The sequence below is a fragment of the Trachemys scripta genome, chromosome 14 (assembly GCF_013100865.1).
Source record: "Trachemys scripta elegans isolate TJP31775 chromosome 14, CAS_Tse_1.0, whole genome shotgun sequence".
NCBI lineage: Eukaryota > Metazoa > Chordata > Testudines > Emydidae > Trachemys > Trachemys scripta.
The window spans coordinates 15,681,149-15,699,181 of NC_048311.1; the positions used below are offsets into that span (position 1 = coordinate 15,681,149).

At 43.5% G+C, this 18,033-nt stretch overlaps 1 protein-coding gene across 1 annotated transcript in view; it reads right to left on the bottom strand.

Moving 5' to 3' along the window:
* Positions 1–18,033, bottom strand: part of TBCD (tubulin folding cofactor D) — a gene marked incomplete at its 5' end in the record, with an annotated part of 241,622 nt that overhangs the window by 41,772 nt on the left and 181,817 nt on the right. Inside the window, 3 exon segments of the mRNA XM_034789910.1 lie at positions 2,677–2,815; positions 7,703–7,861; positions 13,501–13,584. Coding sequence (XP_034645801.1) covers positions 2,677–2,815; positions 7,703–7,861; positions 13,501–13,584 — 382 coding nt within the window.

The window sequence follows — 18,033 nt, forward strand, 5'->3', positions numbered from 1 at the left end:
CTGCACATTGGGAGGTACCAGGGACAGGACAGAGGGCCAGTCCATGCTCTCTTTACCATAGCCTGAGAAGGACGGCAAGAGGATGATTACTTTGAGACCTTGGTCTTAGAGGAATCCTTATGCTTAGAAGGTACCAATTCTGGTATCACCACTGATGCCACTCGAGATTACCTGCTGTGAGGTTTCTTGGTACGTGACAAGAGGTACCAAGCCTCAGTGGTACACATACCAGGGTGCAAGTTCTCCTTGTTCCAAAGTCAAGAAGGTGGCTTTCCCCTTCTTTTGGTCTCTCTTTCAGGAGAATGAGGTCTCTTCTTTTTCGGTCTTGAAGATTCTGTAGGCCCCCAGGGTCTTTGCTTACCTGAGTCAAGCTCTGTGCAGTCACTGGAGCAGACTGCATGGCTGAGGCTGATGTCATGGGGTGGGGGGAGGGAGATCTCAGAAAGCACTCCATAAAGCAGTAGTTTCAGTGTGTCCTCTCTGTTTTCTGGGTGTGCTTTTGAATCTGGAGTAGACCTAGCACTTGAAGAGGACATGAGTCTCTCCAAGGCAGCTACAATGCCCATTGCTGAGGGGGAAGGTCTTGTGACAGGTCTGGCAGAGTTTGAAGCCTGGGCTCTTGGGCATAATCCCATGGGAAAGGCTGCAGATAAAGAGATCAACTGGAGCCTAGGCTCTGAGCAGGTGAAAAGCAAGCATGGAGCATGACTCTAGGCACCCCCGCACTCACACCCTATACACTACTGCAGAGATTTTTACATAAAATATGCCTTGTGAGGTATCATTTGACAAACACCACACTGGCAATAACATCATTATTATAAAAAAAAAAAAAAAGTGTTTCAACCAGATATATCAGGGGGATTTGATAAATAGGTTTTCTTCGGACCATGGAAAGATGCTGACACCTCAAATGAGGTGTGTACTAAATTCACTGTGCTATTCATTTGTATCAGAGGTTGCAGTAGGAATAGATAATTTGTATAGTAGCAACCGCCAACAGAGGACAAACCAGCATGAAGCCTTATCTTCCAGACCTCATGGCTCCTTTACTAAGCAGGAACTAATTCACTTTATCTAGACGTACCCTTCAGAGAATATATCTCAAAGGTTCATTGAACTATAAAGAGGGGGAACAAACACCTATATTATCCTAAACCTTAAGGAGACAAAGAAACCAAGCGATTTGACCTCTGTGAACAGATCTTAGCCGGGCCAGACAGTAAAAAGCTGGTGGGTCAGAGAAAAAACATCTTGAACATCTTGCTAGATTAATTTTGTGTCTGTTTTCACTTTTATTTGTTTGTAACCATTTCTGATTTTATCCCTTATACTTGAATTCAATTAAAACCTCTCTCTGTTTGTCAGTACATTTGTTTACTATTAATCTAAATCAATCCAGTGCTGTGTTTGAACTGGACTGATGATTAACTCCCGTTAAAGCAACAAGCAGCTGTGCTTTTATCTCTTTAAAGGAGCAACAAGCCTTATAACTTCTCTGGATGTTCCAGGAAAGGGCTGAAGATTTCAGGGCAGACATTTCGGGATACTGGGGGAAATTCAGGACTGGGGAAAGTGTTGGAGTCACCATGGCCAGGAGTAACCAAGGCTGGTGGTGACCAGAGTATGTGGCTGTGGTGTAACAAGCAGGCTGCTGGAGTCAAACCAGCTGAACCAGGGCTGCTTAACACACACAGTCTCAGTGCATGCTTGTATGATGGCTGGGAGTGTCCAAACAGAGAGCTACAGGAGCAGAGCATTTTAATGCACTCAGGGTTACAGGACAAGCAGTAACAACCTCTCACTGGTCTGGGTTGAACCCCATAACATGACATGGAGAACCCCCCGAAAGCCCAAGTTGTGCTAAAATAAAATAGGAAAATAATAAAATCATAATTACAAATGCCCTAAAAAAAAAAACCCCCACACATTTAAACCACACCTCTACCTGTTAATTAAGAATTTGGAAGATAAGACAAGTAGTAATGGCCTAAAGTGTAAATTTAGGGTAGAATAATATTGTTAACATAATGATAGTGGCAGAGGAATAGACTACCAAAAGCAATGATAAATGTACAGTCTATGTGAATAATGTAGCAAGCGCAAAAAAGAACATCAAACTAGATAGAATGTTTTTTTTCCTGGTCACTGTATCTAGAATATGCTTTTTTAAAGAAATCCCAGACATGGATGTCTCTCAAAAACGGAAACAATCAAAGACCCCAACCATACTGTCATTTCAGTGTCATTAAGGGTGAATCTCGGCCCCTTTGAAGTCTATGGGAGTTTTAGCATTTACTTCAATGGAATCTATCATCCCAGCCACAAAGAGCAGGAGAGGACTTCCTCCAATGCTCTTCAATGCTGTTGGTCAGATAAAGACGGACGATACTGAGTAATCTCCTTTAGGTCTGACTGCACTACCTACCTGTGCGACATTCCTAGGTTCTGCGAGTCGAAGGAGTGAGTCACAGGTCTCCTGCATGCTCAATGGACCAAGAACATACTTATTTATAAACTGAATATGCTTCCCAGACAACTTTTAAAAGCTTGTAATTGGAATTCACTAATTAAAGTCTACAATGTCCACTGAAAGTATGGATTTTAATCAGCATGTAGTTAAAGGGGAATTATACAACCTCTAGCAAATAAACAGCCTGTGCCCTGATATCTTACCGTTGTCTCTGTTAATCCACCGACAGACACCGTGAGACCCAGCAGTACATAATACTGATATGTTGGCAAACCCAAAAGCTGTGTGATTCGAGGGAAGGCTTGTGAAGGAGCATTCCAGTTTAAAGTTACAGCCTCTGACCTGTCCAGAGAAAAGAAAGTGATCATATGTTTTTATCTTAATACCTCTCTGCATAGTATTTGGTGTTCTTTGAGATGTGAGGTCCCTATGGGTATTTACTGTGGGATGCACATCCACTCCAGGTGCCTGAGACCAGAAGATTTTTCAGGAGCCATGTTCGCTGGTCCAAGCCTGCGCCCTACACCACCAGCCCCAGGGACTCTGCAATTCCCGCTCTACCACAAATCAAGCATGATCTGAGCAGAGAAGAAGGAATGTGGGTCGTGGAATACCCATAAGGACTACACATCTCAAAGACCTCATTACTGTAAGGTAAGTAACCTTCATTTCTTCTTCAAGTGCTGGTTCCTACAGGCATTCACTGTGGATGATCCCTAAGCAATACTCATTAAGGAGAGTGTGAGGATGTATGCTGCGCCACCAATCACAGGATCACTAAACCAAAGGACACATCCAAGGATGAAGCTTGAACCAATTTCTCAATCATTTCTCAATCATCCTGTGTGTAGCCAATCGTTGAGGTAAGGGAATATCAGACTGCCTTGTTGATGTACACTGGATACTACAGGAGAGAGTACCTTTGTAAACACTGTCAGAAGGCCAAAAGGAAGACCCCTGTATTGAAAGTGTTCCAGCCCCACCATAAAGCACAGGAATCACCGGTGTGCTAGATTAATGCCTATATGGCATCCTTTAAATCAAGGGCTGCAAAGCAGTTGCCTTCATTTAGGGAGATGACTCAAGATGGTTATCCTGAATCTTGAATGACATATGAAGACATTCAGCCATCTGAGGTCCAGGATGGGTTTCCAGCCCTTCTTTTTGGGAACCAGGAAATATCTAGAGTAAAAGCCCTTGTCCCAGTGTTGCAGAGATACAGGCTATACCACCCTTAGGTGAATTAGGGAGTCCACCTCTTGTTTGAGAAACGTCTCGTGAAAAGGGTCCCTGAAGAGGGGTTTTGGAGAAGGGGCAGAAAGGAATTCTACAGTGTACTCTGCCAAGATGGTCTCCAGAACCTATTTGTCCAATGTGTTATGCTGCCACATCAGACGGAAACAGCTCAGATGGCCACCAAAGTGTGCAGTGAGTGGTTGAGTGGAGAAAGGTTGACTTCTTGATGGGAGGCTAGGAGTGAAAGGAGGATGGCGGTGGAGTAATTCTGCCTGCTGTGTGGCATCCTCTGGAATATCTTACATGGTTCAAAGACCCTTTGATGATAGAAGGGCTGAGAGGCAGGATGGTTTCTATGAGAATGTGGCCTAGAATATTTCCTCCAGGATGCAGGGGGATATATTCCCAAAGAGCTGAGCATGCCATGGACAGTCCTTAAGGCAATGAAGTGATTCACCGGTTCTCTAACTAAACAGATTTTTACCCCTGAAGGGGAGATTTTCCACTGTTGCCTAGACCTCTCTGGGGATCCTGAGGATTGCAGCCATGAAGTCTGCTCATGATAACCGAAATCATCATGGAGCATGAGCTGTATCCACCGCACTGAGTGATGCTTGAAGTGATGGTTTGGCAACTAGTTTCCTTTCATCAAGAATGGCCTGGAGTCTAAGTTCATGTGGCAGTTTATTAGCAAATTATGACAGTTTATTGTAATTAGTAAAGTCATACTTGGACATTAATGCCTAGTAATTCACTATGTGGAAAAGGAGGCTAACAGACGGGAAGTTCTTTCTGCTGAAGAGACCTAGCCTCTTGGTATGCTTGTCCAAAAAAGTGGAGCTAGGAGGCATAGTCTGTTACACTCTGTGACAACCTGGGCCACAAGAGAGTTCAGATTACAATGGGAAAATTAATATTCCACCTCATTGGATGGAACAAAATACTTTTCTGCCATTTTCAGGATTGGGTCACATGTAGCTAGGGTGTGCCAAACCACCTTAGCAGGGTCCAATATTGCCTCATTAATAGGGAGGGCTACCTTGTTAGGGCCTGTAATCTGAAGGATGTCCAGGAGCTTATGTGTAGCATCTTGAATGTCCTACAGTGGGATCTCGAGGGTTTCCTCCTTAAGAGGGCCTAATACTGCCTATGATCATCTGGTGGTGAGGATGAGGCCAGTGTCATTTGCTCGTCTAGAGAGGAGGAAGAAAGAGCTGATGATGGATCTGGCAGGACTGGCTGTTCTACTTCCTTGAGGTACTCTGGAGGGGGAGATGCACTTAGATTCCTCCCTGGAAGGGGACCTCTATCCCTTGTATTGTCCAGGGTCCTCATCATCCAGGGGTCTCTGGTCTACTGCAAGGGTCCCAGAGACCCCGTATCGCCAGTGGGTAGGATTGTATGGGTATGGCAGACGGACCCATGGGGTACCATTGGTCCCTGGGCTAATGTGCTCCATGGGGATGAGATGGCATCTGGAAGGCTCTGAAAGCCCTGTCAGGGCATGACTCTTGTCTCTGGACAGATGGGGAAGCTGCTGGTATTGCCGATGGTGATCATAGGAGCAATAAGAATCACCTAAGTCTACTGATGGAGCCAATGGTACTATGCATCTTATAACATTCGGACTACAGGAAGGAACTGGCGAGTAGCATACCAATGTCAGCACCTCTACTCCACGACTTGGGGCTTGTGAATGACATGACATCAGGTGTACAGGTGTCTCTGGACAAAACGGGATCTGAAAGGCTCAATGATTCTGGATCCATGTGGATTGCAACCAGGGCATATCGAGGCTTAACAGGCAGAGGATGAGAGGGGCTTGTAATATAGGTGGATCTGCCATTGCAGGTTTGGGTCCAGCAGTCTTTTTGCAGTGCAGTACCGCTGCTGCAGAAGCTGAACAATTCCTTCCGTCCTTAGATGGTGCAGGGATTGGTCCTGCCCCTTGTATAGATGCTTTTGTAGTTCACCGCTCTTGGTACTGTCAGTGCTGGCACATGTTCTCTGTGAGCTCTAGAAACACCTATACCTGGGTGTGAAGTCTCATTTGGACTGAGGGTAACAAAAGGGTGAAATCCCCCTTCCCCCCACCAATAAAGAAAACTACTTAACTCCAACAGCTAACTAAGAAAAAAATATATTTACATATATGAAATTCGGGCAGAAAAGCTAGCAGAAACTAGGGACACTGGGGGGTTCGGTCTCAAACCATGAGCAGTAGAAAGGAACTGGAGAGTCTGTGTCTCCCCTGATGCCCTTGCTTTGGAGCATAAGGAAGGCAGACGGTGCAGACGCAGACCAATGGACATTGCTACAGAAAAACATCTTCTGTCTTCAAGCACATGGTGTGCATGTACATCCACAGTGAATGCCCATAGGGACCAGCATTAAAAGAAGAACTTCAATCACTGCAATATCATTAAGGGTGCAACAAATTAAATCATATGACAAAACTAACACTTTTTGAGTTAAATGCCCATTTTATTTTATTTTGTCTATATTTCATAATTTTTATACATTCTTTCAATCCTTACAATATATTCAGCCACGTGCCACAATTTCCAACTCCTCCTTAAATACTCTATAAAATCTCATTGTGTATTTGCATACAGTAGCTAAATTAAGTAAGTTTTGCTATATATATTTTAAATTTCCATTGGCATAGAGCACCTCCTCCAATGGAATTGCTCGTGGGAGGTGATGGGGTTGAATGACTGGAAAACTCTGCAAGAATCCCCTTGAATTATTTTCATAGCATCATTACAGAAAATGTGGGGTGAGAATGGCACCACATAGGCAGCTGATCCCTTCCCCCATACACATATAAATGCAGGAATAGAGGGATCTGCTCCCCTGATTCCAGCTAGATTATGTGGTTCACTGTATTTTTTGTTTGCCACTTGCCATATTGAAGAGAATAAAATCAGGAAAATGAACAGGATATATTATTTCAACAAAATTCCTCTATGTTTGAAATTAATCATATCCTTTCCTTCCCCCTTCAGTATGGCAAACCTCCAAGCCTTTAAAGACACAGCAGGATATGTAACAAGCATCCCAAAAACCATACTGGTGTTGTCCCTATTACATATGCTGACAGCTACAGGAACCAAGTAGGTAAACTGGATTTCATTTTAATGCTGGTCCAGGACAGTTCAGTTTAGAACTTTCAAAATATTGAACAATCTTAGAACCAACCACATTATAGCATAAGATTATTCAGTCATGATTGGCCAGTTTCATACTATACGAATAGAGAGGAAGATTTTTACTGCTCTAAACCAAATATTAATTTATTTAAATGTTAAAAACTGCAAAGGATATACTTGGAAAGGATATACTCTCTCAACTGTTGACGCATAACCAACCTCTAACTATTGTGGGTTAGGTGGAAACTTTCCCTGGGGTAGGTTATCCAGTAACTGTTCACTGCAAGATCTGGTGCCGACTATTGTCAGAAGCAGGATACTACTCTAGACAGACTACTGAACTAATCCAGTATGGAAATTTCTACAGGCTGGTCTACAATTGGGAACTTACATCAGCATAGCTACATCTCTCAGGGGTGTGAAAAATATACATACCTGAGACACGTAGCTATGCTGACCTAACCCCTGGTGTCTTGGGGAAATGGATTACCTACACTTGAACCGCTGCTGCTGTAGCAGTTTAAGTGTAACCATACCCTAACGCTCCTAACCACCCGTTAGAGATATTAAATAGCTGATGGATTCTAACAGACATTTACAATAAATACGTTCCTAATTATCTGGAATATATTTTTCTATTGGCATTTACATCAATATCTTCTTTGGAAAAAAAAATTAGTTCTTAATTCTATTTAACTAGAAAGAAATCCTAGTTTGCTTGGGTGTTTTTACACACTGATTTATTCATTACATTGATGTAGACCAGGAAGGATTTTAACAGACAGGATCCAACCCACAAGCCTTCCTTAATAAATAAGAAGGTGATAAAGATCTAGATTACCTTGGAAATATCCTCTCCAATTCTTCCCGGTGGGGTATGTGTGGAATCGGAGGGTTGTCAAAGTTCAGAAGAGTGAGGAACACAAATCCTGCATGAGCACGAAATCTATCTATTTTTTCAGCCGATTGCTGGGCCACGCAGCACATAATCTGTTTACAGCTACAAATTAAGAGACAAAAAAAATACTTCAATCCATCACATCACAATACATAAATAAATGTACATACTTTAAACAGAAATTGCTTAAAGAAATGGTTAAAAATAATTTCTTGCACGCACTGAACTGTGGAATGGGATTGCTGTTTTACTCTATTTGACTTTTTATAGTGAACATTTAGATGATGCATGAATTACCTACTGTGGTACAGAATCTTTAAGAACAGCCACAAGTTAATTTGTAAAACACCTCCAGATCCAAGCAACTAGATCAGGGGTGGGCAAACTTTTTGGCCTGAGGGCCGCATCGGGTTTCATAAATTGTATGGAGGGCCGGTTAGGGGGAGGGGATCGTGGCCTGGCCCCCACCTCCTATCTGCCCTCTCCCCCACCCCCCGGGACTCCTGCCCCATCCAACCCACCATGTTCCCTGATGGCCCCCCCAGGACCCCTGCCCCATCCACACACACCCCTCTCCCTGTCCCCTGACCCCTTCCGCCCCATCCAACCCCTCCTCTCATTCCTGATGGCCCTCCCGGGACCCCTGCTCCATCCAACCACCCCTTCTCCCTGTCCCCTGACTGCCCCCAGAACCCCTGCCCCTGACTGCCCCCCCCGGGACCCCTACCCCATTCAACCCCTGTTCTTTCCCCAACCCCTATCCACAGCCCCACCCCCTGACCACCACCCGAAACTCCCGTCCTCTATCCAACCCCCCTACTCAGTGCCCCCTTACCGCGCTGCCTAGAGCGCAGGTAGCTTGCGGCGCTACAGCTGTGCCACCTGGCTGGAGCCGGGCCACGCCACCACCACCACACAGCACAGAGCACCAGGTCAGGCCAGGCTCTGCAGCTGCACTGCCCCAGGAGCTCACAGCCACACCGCCCAGAGCATTGCGCCAGCGGCGGAGCGAGCAAGCTGAGGCTGCTGGGGAGGGGCCGTGGCTAGCATCCCGGGCCAGGAGCTCGGGGGCCGGGCAGGACGGTCCTGCGGGCCATAGTTTGCCCACCTCTGAACTAGATGATAGTAATATTAATAATACCTTGGACTCATGTAGCACCTTCCATCCAGAAAGAGACTAAGATGCTTTTTATCGACTGGATGTTGTATATGGATCACCAATGAAATTTAGCCACCATTAAGGTGGGAATGTAGAAAAAACCCTGATACAACTGTGTTTCATTGAGTAATTACTTCACCTTTTTAATGTGTCTGTTCAACCCAACCTGTTTTTCTCCCCCCTAACTCATGTATCTAGATTGTAAGTCCTTCAGGAAAAAGAACTCTCCCTTCTATGAGGCTCCACCATACCTTTGGGCATGGCACAAATTACAATAGTAAATGAGAGAGACAAGATGGGTGAGGATAATATCCTTTATTGGGCCAGCTTCTGTTAGTGGAAGAGACAGAGCTTTACAGCTTTACAGAGCTCTTCTTCTGGTCTGGAAATAGTAACCAGAGTGTTACAGCTAAATACAAGATGAGATAGCTTGTTAAGCACAAGCGGTTAAAACATGTTGCAGGAGACCACTTCAAATAAAGTGGGCAATTGACACCAGTGTAGTCGTAGGACAAAGGAGGGTTAGTGGGTTACAAATTGCTGTAATGAGCCACAAAACCTGATACCATAACGAATGTGGAGAATTAGAAGAATTATTCCACAAAGATACCACCACCCACAACTATCAGACCCCCACCAACAATCATAAGAAAGAATAATCTCATTGGACACCCCTTCTGGACAAAACTACACAGCTGATCATTATATCAATTGCTTAGGGGAAAAAATCAACTGAAATCCTTAACAGAACATCACATCCACCACAATCTCTCCACTGTTGACAGGACAGCTATACAGTCCTTGAAATCCAGACACCTGATAGTGATCAAACAACACACAAAGCAGGGAACCCATTGTAGTCTTCAATTATGACAACATCAATGAGGTCAACTGACAACTGTCAGACACCACCTACTATAAAAAACTCAAAGACCACCTCATACCTCAGTTCACCCAGGAATGTAAGGATATTATCAAATCCTTCCCAAAACTTCAAGAGAAACTCTACAACCTCATCCCCGACACACCAAAAGACCTTCTACATGCTTCCCAAGATACACAAACAAGAGAACCCAGGCAAACCTATCATGTCTGTCCATGGCGCTCTGAAGTAATATCAGGACTCTCAGAAACCATCCTCAAACCACTCAGCATACAAAGGGCCAATTTCCTCCAGGACACAACTTACTATCTCCAGAAACTCCACAACATTAACCATCTCCAGCAGAACATTGCTACCACGGATGTCCCCTCCCTATATACCAGCATCCCTCACCATGACAGCATTGTCTCAAATATCTACAAGGCAATAGACAACACTTATATATCCAACCCAAACACATCGCCACACACTTCCATTTCATCCCCATCTACAACAACAATTTTACTTTTAACAACAAACACTTTGTCCAAACTATGGGAACAGCCATGGCTACACTAGGGCGGCTCTCCAATATGCCAACCTCTTCATGGGCCACCTTGAGGAAGAATTTCTGGGGGAAAAAAAAAAACAAAAAAAAAAAAACACAAAACCAATGATATGCCTGAGATACATTGAAGATATTTCCATTTTCTGGGCAGGTGACCTAAACTCCCTCATAGATTTCCACCACAACTTCAACCACCACTGACCCATCCATCAAATTCTCTCTAGAACACTCACATACCACCACTGACTTCCTGGCTGCCACTATCAGCGTCAACAGTGGAACCCTACAGATAGCTATATACAAGAAACCCACACTACACTTACCTCCACAGATCCAGTAACAACCCCTGACACACCAAGAAATCTGTTATCTACAGCTAGGCACTCAGATGTCACAGAATATGCTCCCAGGAAAAAGTCTGGGATATACACTTAGCTCTTAAAACTACTTTCACCATACAAGGACACTCCACCAGAGAAGTAGATTGCATCATGGAATGGGCCACCCAAATGCCCTGAGAGAACTTGCTTCAAGGGGGGGGGAGGACCCAACCAACCGCACAACCCTAGTTGTCCCCTACCATCCCACACTGGCCATACGGGGTATCAACAAAAAATTAAAGCCCATACTTGATATGGACCACATCCTGAAAGAAATCTTTCATGAACCGCCTCTGTTAGCTTTCAAACAACCCCCCAACCTCACTAAGCTCAGTAGCAAGCTCCCCACAGACCAGGACACACCACTCAAAGCAGCACCACACCCTACCAGAACAACAGATGCAAAATGTGTGGACATTTCTCCACTGCTAGACTAATCAATATCCCCCACAAGACCTTTCAAGATCCATGGGTCCTACTAATGCTTATCACAACATGTGGCACAACTCATCCCGGGCATCAAAATGTCCCAACAACTATGTGCGTGAAAGCAGACAATCACTGCACTCTCAAATGAACTCACAAAGAAAAATGATAAAAGACAAAAACACCCGGACAACCCCTTCAAAAGACGAGCCTCGGAACATAAATGAATCACTCTGTTAAACACTACAAATCATGACCTCAAAAAAGACACTGACTGCAGAGGTATTAATTGCTCACTTCATTTTAGACTCCTGCCATGTGTTAACTCCTGATGTTTAAGGATCTGTCCCACCCTATATTTAGCTGTGACATTCTGGTTATCTTTTCCGACCCGAAGAAGAGCTCTGTGAAGCTTGAAAGCTTGTCTCCTCCACCAACAGAAGTTGGTCCAATTGAAGATATTACCCCTACCCACCTTGTCTCTCCCATATCCTAGGATCAATACGGCTACAATACCACTGCAAATAGTAGTAGTAAATATACCTAGAATTACTCACATTATAGTTTAATCAGGACACCCGGGCTAACACACCTATTTTAGCAAATATGACAAGATTTTGTCATCTTCTGTCAAGCCATCAGGCTTATTGTTTTAAGTCTCATCTAAAATTTAACTTCTGGGACAACGAACTATTGCATAGAATCAGGTTGAGGCATATGAAAGGAAACAGTGCACATATTTAGCTGACTGGTTTATCCACTCTATTCTGTAGATCCATATTGATTTCTAAAGTTCTTATGTAGGTTCTGCTGCAAGTGAACCTACATCAGCTCTGATGTCTGGATTCTGTGGGTTATTGAGACTACTACACAAAATAAATCAAAATATGGAGAAATTGTGTTTCTGGTTTGTGTTTCCTTTTTCATTATATTAAAAAAGAAGAATTAGGCCAATACGAAATCAGCTATGCTCTCTGTCAAGTTCTAGGACCCTGGTTAGAGATGCAATGCTCTTCTAACAACCTTCTACCAAGTTAGGTTCTAAGACACTACACAGATATGCAAATCTGTTCTTTTGGCTCATCCCAGTGTCAGACCAGGTGAGTTTTATTGCCACCAAACCAGAAATATAAAAGGGTAAGAAAGTCTCTCTGAGGGAAAGAGAACTGGGGATAGGAACAGAGAAGTTCTGTAAGGAAATATTCAGGGACCAGTCTTCCGGAGGCCATGCCCCCTTACCCAAGGCCCTGCCCCCGGCTCACTACATTCCCCCTCCGCTCGGTGGCTTGCTCTCCCCCACCCTCACTCACTTTCACTGGGCTGGGGCATGGGGTTGAGGTGCAGGAGGGGATGAGGGTTCTAACTGGGGGTATGGGCTCCGGGTTGGGGCCAGAAATGAAGGGTTCGGGGTGCGGGAGGGGACTGGGCGAGGGCTCCGGCTGGGGGTGAGGGCTCTGGAGATGAGAGGTTCAGAACATGGGAGGGGCTACGGGTTTGGGGGTGGCTCAGGGCTGGGGGGCTCCCGGTCAGTGGCGCAGCAGGGGGGCTAAGGCAGGCTTCCTACCTGTTCTAGGACTGCGGACCGTGCTGTGCCCCAGAAGCAGCCAGCAGCAGGACCGGCTCCTAAGCAGGGGGTCCAGGAAGCTCCATGCACTGCTCTCGCCCGCAGGCACTGCCCCCACAGCTCCCATTGGCCGTGGTTCCTGGCCAATGGGAGAGCGGAGCTGGTGCTTGGGGTGGGGGCAGCGCGCGGAGCCCCATGCCCCCCCACCTAGGAGACATACTTGCTGGCCACCTCCGGGGTGCAGCATGGAGCCAGGACAGGTAGGGACTAGCCTGCCTTAAAAAAAATAAAATAAAAAAATAATGGAGATATCCTATCTCCTAGAACTGGAAGGGACCTTGAAAGGTCATTGAGTCCAGCCCACTGCATTCACTAGCAGGACCAAGTACTGATTTTGCCCCAGATCCCCATGTGGCCCCCTCAAGGATTGAACTCACAACCCTGGGTTTAGCAGGCCAATGCTCAAACCACTGAGCTATCCCTCGCCCCTTAGCTCCGCAGCACCGCCGACCGGACTTTTAACAGCTCGGTCAGCGGTGCTGACTGGAGCCACCAGAGTCCAGTTTCAACTGGACGTTCCAGTCGAAAATCAGACACCTGGTCACCCTATCTGTGAAGCTGAATACATACATTTTTGTGAAAAGCTTTGTAATACTTGGTAAGAGGTATTACATACAGTATGCAGGCAATATTATACGTATGGTCACATACTCTCTTGTAGGGACTGGAAGTTACTAAACATGAACTCTCAGAACAGCATACAAAATGTACAAGCTACTTACATGTTAGCATCCAGCAACTCTGGGTCATTCTGTACCAACAAAAGTGTCACCTCCATTAAACTTGTCATAGCAGCTTCTCGTACCCTGTGGAAATGAAGTACAACAATTTTAAAATAAACGCACAGATACAATTCATCTAATCAAACAGATATGTTGGCAAAAAGTTCAAGCGCGAGTGCAGAAAGTAGGCACCTAAATAAATGGTATGATATTCAAAATGGCTGAGTACCCCTCAATTCAAAAGGATGAGCTCTCCCATTGACTTCTGCCAAAATATGGATTTAAATACCTAGCTTTAGGCACCCAATGTCGAAAACTGTGGCCATTTATAATGTTTAGTTTGATATCAGTAAGCTTCATATATGTTTGTCACTTCTATGAGTAGCACTTAGAATCATAGAATATCAGGGTTGGAAGAGACCTCAGGAGGTCATCTAGTCCAACCCCCTGCTCAAAGCAGGACCAATTCCCAACTAAATCATCCCAGCCAGGGCTTTGTCAAGCCGGGCCTTAAAAACCTCCAAGGAAGGAGACTCCACCACCTCCCTAGGTAACACATTCCAGTGCTTCACCACCCTCCTAGTGAAATAGTGTCTCCTAATATCCAACCTAGACCTCCCCCACTGCAACTTGAGACCATTGCTCCTTGTTCTGTCATCTGCCGCCACTGAGAACAGCCGAGCTCCATCCTCTTTGGAACCCCCCTTCAGGTAGTTGAAGGCTGCTATCAAATCCCCCCTCATTCTTCTCTTCTGGAGACTAAACAATCCCAGTTCCCTCAGCCTCTCCTCATAAGTCATGTGCTCCAGACCCCTAATCATTTTTGTTGCCCTCCGCTGGACTCTTTCCAATTTTTCCACATCCTTCTTGTAGTGTGGGGCCCAAAACTGGACACAGTGCTCCAGATGAGGCCTCACCAATGTCGAATAAAGAGGAACGATTACGTTCCTCGATCTACTGGCAATGCCCCAACTTATACAGCCCAAAATGAAGTTAGCCTTCTTGGCAACAAGAGCACACTGTTGACTCATATCCAGCTTCTCGTCCACTGTGACCCCTAGGTCCTTTTCTGCAGAACTGCTACCTAGCCATTCGGTCCCTAGTCTGTAGCAGTGCATGGGATTCTTCCATCCTAAGTGCAAAACTCTGCACTTGTCCTTGTTGAACTTCATCAGGTTTTTTTTGGCCCAATCCACTTAATTGTCTTAAGCTATTTGGAAGTATCTGACATACACACATGCCTAGATATTGTGGAATATTTATAGATAAAACCTTTCCCAGTGGGGAAAGGGGGGAAAGTATTTTAAACTTGATTATTAATTGTTTAGAATCTTTCTTTTAAAAAAAAAAATCAAGGAAATGTAAAGTAATTTTTGAAGCATCATTTCCCTTTGTCATCTTTTTGTGATGGTTGTCTTGACAGTGTATGTTTTATTGAAATCCTGGCTAATAGGGAAAGGGAAGTGAGCCTCTGTGATTCTATTTATCATGCAAGTATTTAAAGATTTAGGTGGGGTTTATGTATCAGTAATAAAATATAGTATACAGTCTGCACTATCATTTACTGTGTATTATACATCCCTAATACCCAGTGTAACCTTCATGGAAATTAGTGAGAATATAGGCCTAGTAAATTGTTTTAAACCGAAATATTTTGGCTGTTTCAGTTCACCATCTTCCTGCAAACAGACTAACAGGCACATTCTCATTTCAAAACATAGGACTATCATTTGTATTTAAAGGATTCAAAGAAGTGTAAAGTTCTGACTTTAATCTTCTCAACCAGAAAAAAAAAATCTACAATCCAAAACATGTTAACTGCATATGAGCAGAGCTCTTTAGTTTTGTGGCTTAATTATAAATACCAGAAAATATTTTTTAACAGATTATTAGGTACAGTAACACTACAAGGTGCTTGTAATATTTATCTTTTCTATATCTTAAGTATATTGAATATGCTGTAAAAGTTCTTCGTCTTCATAATGATTAAATATGATCATTTCAATATAAAGGCTACAAGGTGAATAAGGTAACAATTTTAAAGAACAAAATGTCACCATCTCTAAAAGCCACATCATCTTATAAACTCACAGGTATTGAAAGTTAACTTCTTTCCAGCATATGGGAAATACAGGGGTAAATCCTCAGCTGGTATAAATTTTAAAAGCTCTCAAGGACCAACTACCCCATCAAATTTACCACATCAACCCTCCTGGCAGCATCTTCCCTTCTCAATACAAAACCCATCATAATTCCTCAAACTTTATGAGAATTGCACCTGTATATTGTGAAGACAACATAGTCTAGTGGTTCTGTAGAATTTCCAAGAGCAATACAAGGTGATTGTGTATGAAGTCTAAAAATGGGTGATCCACTTATAAAGTGTTAGTAAGAAAGTTACACTACAAAGGATATGTCTACACTACCCGCCGGATTAGCGGGCAGTGATCGATCGAGCGGGGGTCAATTTATCGTGTCTAGTCTAGACGCGATAAATCGATCCCCGAGGGCTCTCCCGTCAACTCCTGTACTCCAGTGTTGCGAGAGACGCAGGCAGAGTCAACAGGGGAGCGGCAGCAGTCGACTCAACGTGGTGAAGACACCACAGTAAGTCGATCTAAGTACGTCAACTTCAGCTACGTTATTCACGTAACTGAAGTTGCATAACTTAGATCGATCCCCCCCAGTGTAGACCAGGCCTTGGAAAACAAATGATGAAATTCAATACAACAGCTTGAAAATCTTTCATCGTGGGGTATTTTCTCTTGTTCATACAGTAACTTGCTATTAGATATTCATTATTAACATCTGTAGACAGATTGGACAAGTCCCAGCAAACAACCTGTCATAAGGAATGTTAAGTTTTCATATGAAAAGTAAAGTTGATTAACTTTCCCACAAATCCTTTAAAGAAAAAAATCACACACTAAAGAAAAGGTCTCTTTCACGCAGAAATTGAGATTTTTTTTTCCCTACAGTTCTTCCACCTAAATCTATTTGTTTGAAAGAAACTAAACTGGAAATATTCACACTTTAGGGGCCAGTTTTTCAAAAGTACACAGTTTTCAACAGTCCCCACTGAGAACTGCTTTCTTTAGTTACATGTTATTGTTAATTTTGGCTGGCATTGTCAAAGGAGCTTTATGGGAGGTTAGCACCCAAATCTCACTTGAATTTCAATGACAGCTACATCCCTTAGGATCCTTTGAAAATCCCAGGCTCTATTGAATTTTATTTTTAATTAAAGGCAAAAGTAGAGGGAGGAATGAGAAAGTTAATCAGGGTGAATCTAGATGGGTTAATTGACCAGAATAGCTACTGCAGAATACACTACTCCACATGGACACACTTATCCCGGAAGAGGCTGCACACACAAGAAGCTATTCTGGAATAGCTTATTCTGCAATAGCTATTCCAGTAATTGCCCCATGTAGACAAGCCCAAGGAAGTAGGAGGGAAAAGGGACAGGCCCAGGTTATTACTAACCTAAGTATGGGTTACCAGTCAGGGATTTGTAACATCACAGCAGTGGTGAGTCTTCAGGAGGTGTAGGAAGGAGGATTCTTGTTTGTTTCCAGGTGCTGTATCGTATTTAATGCAGCACAAATCATCATCAAATAATTCCCTAATATTAATTTCTCCACATAAGCAATTAATGTAGTTGCCACACAGATGTTATGTGATTGTGAATGAGAAATAAACTGGTTCACAAGACAATCGCTATGAAGAGATGTTCCATTCTGGGTGTGAAAACCCATGTCCTAAACTTATAGCACTGAATTAAAATTGCAATGTTTGGTAAAACTCCTATTAAAATGTCTGTGCAGCTGCATTTACTATTGAATGTACTGAAAATGGCTTCTGAAAATTTCAGCACATTAGGAGGCATGTCGTAAATACTTTTGCCATAAGGCTAGCATATCAACAGCTGAATGGTAGATGCTGACAAAGGGAGGATTGTGTATGAGAAAAGTATTTACTCTTAAACCTTCAGAAAAGAAACATTAGCAAATGCATATTTCTGGGATCATGCTCTCATCACATAAGTGGCAGGAAGTGAAGAGAGTTCTAAAGGCAGCTATTCATGCCATACCCTCAGGAGGTGCTACATTTCACCTCTGTGAGAAAAAGTGTAATAACCACCAGCATATAGCAGAACCAGAGTTATGAACACCAGAGTTAGGAACTGACCAGTCAACCACACACCTCATTTGGAACCAGAAGTACACAATCAGACAGCAGCAGAGACCAACCAAAAAAAAAGGCAAATACAGTAGAGTACTGTGTTAAATGTAAACTACTAAAAAACAAAAACAAAAAAAGGAAAGCAGCATTTTTCTTCTTCATAGTAAAGTTTCAAAGCTATATTAACTCAATGTTTAGTTGTAAACTTTTGAAAGAACTATAACATTTTGTTCAGAGTTACGAACAACCTCCATTCTCAAGGTGTCCGTAATTCTGAGGTTCTACTGTATGTTAGTTCCTTTTCTGCTCAAAAGGTTCAAATATGCATCACCACCTTTGCCAAGAAGG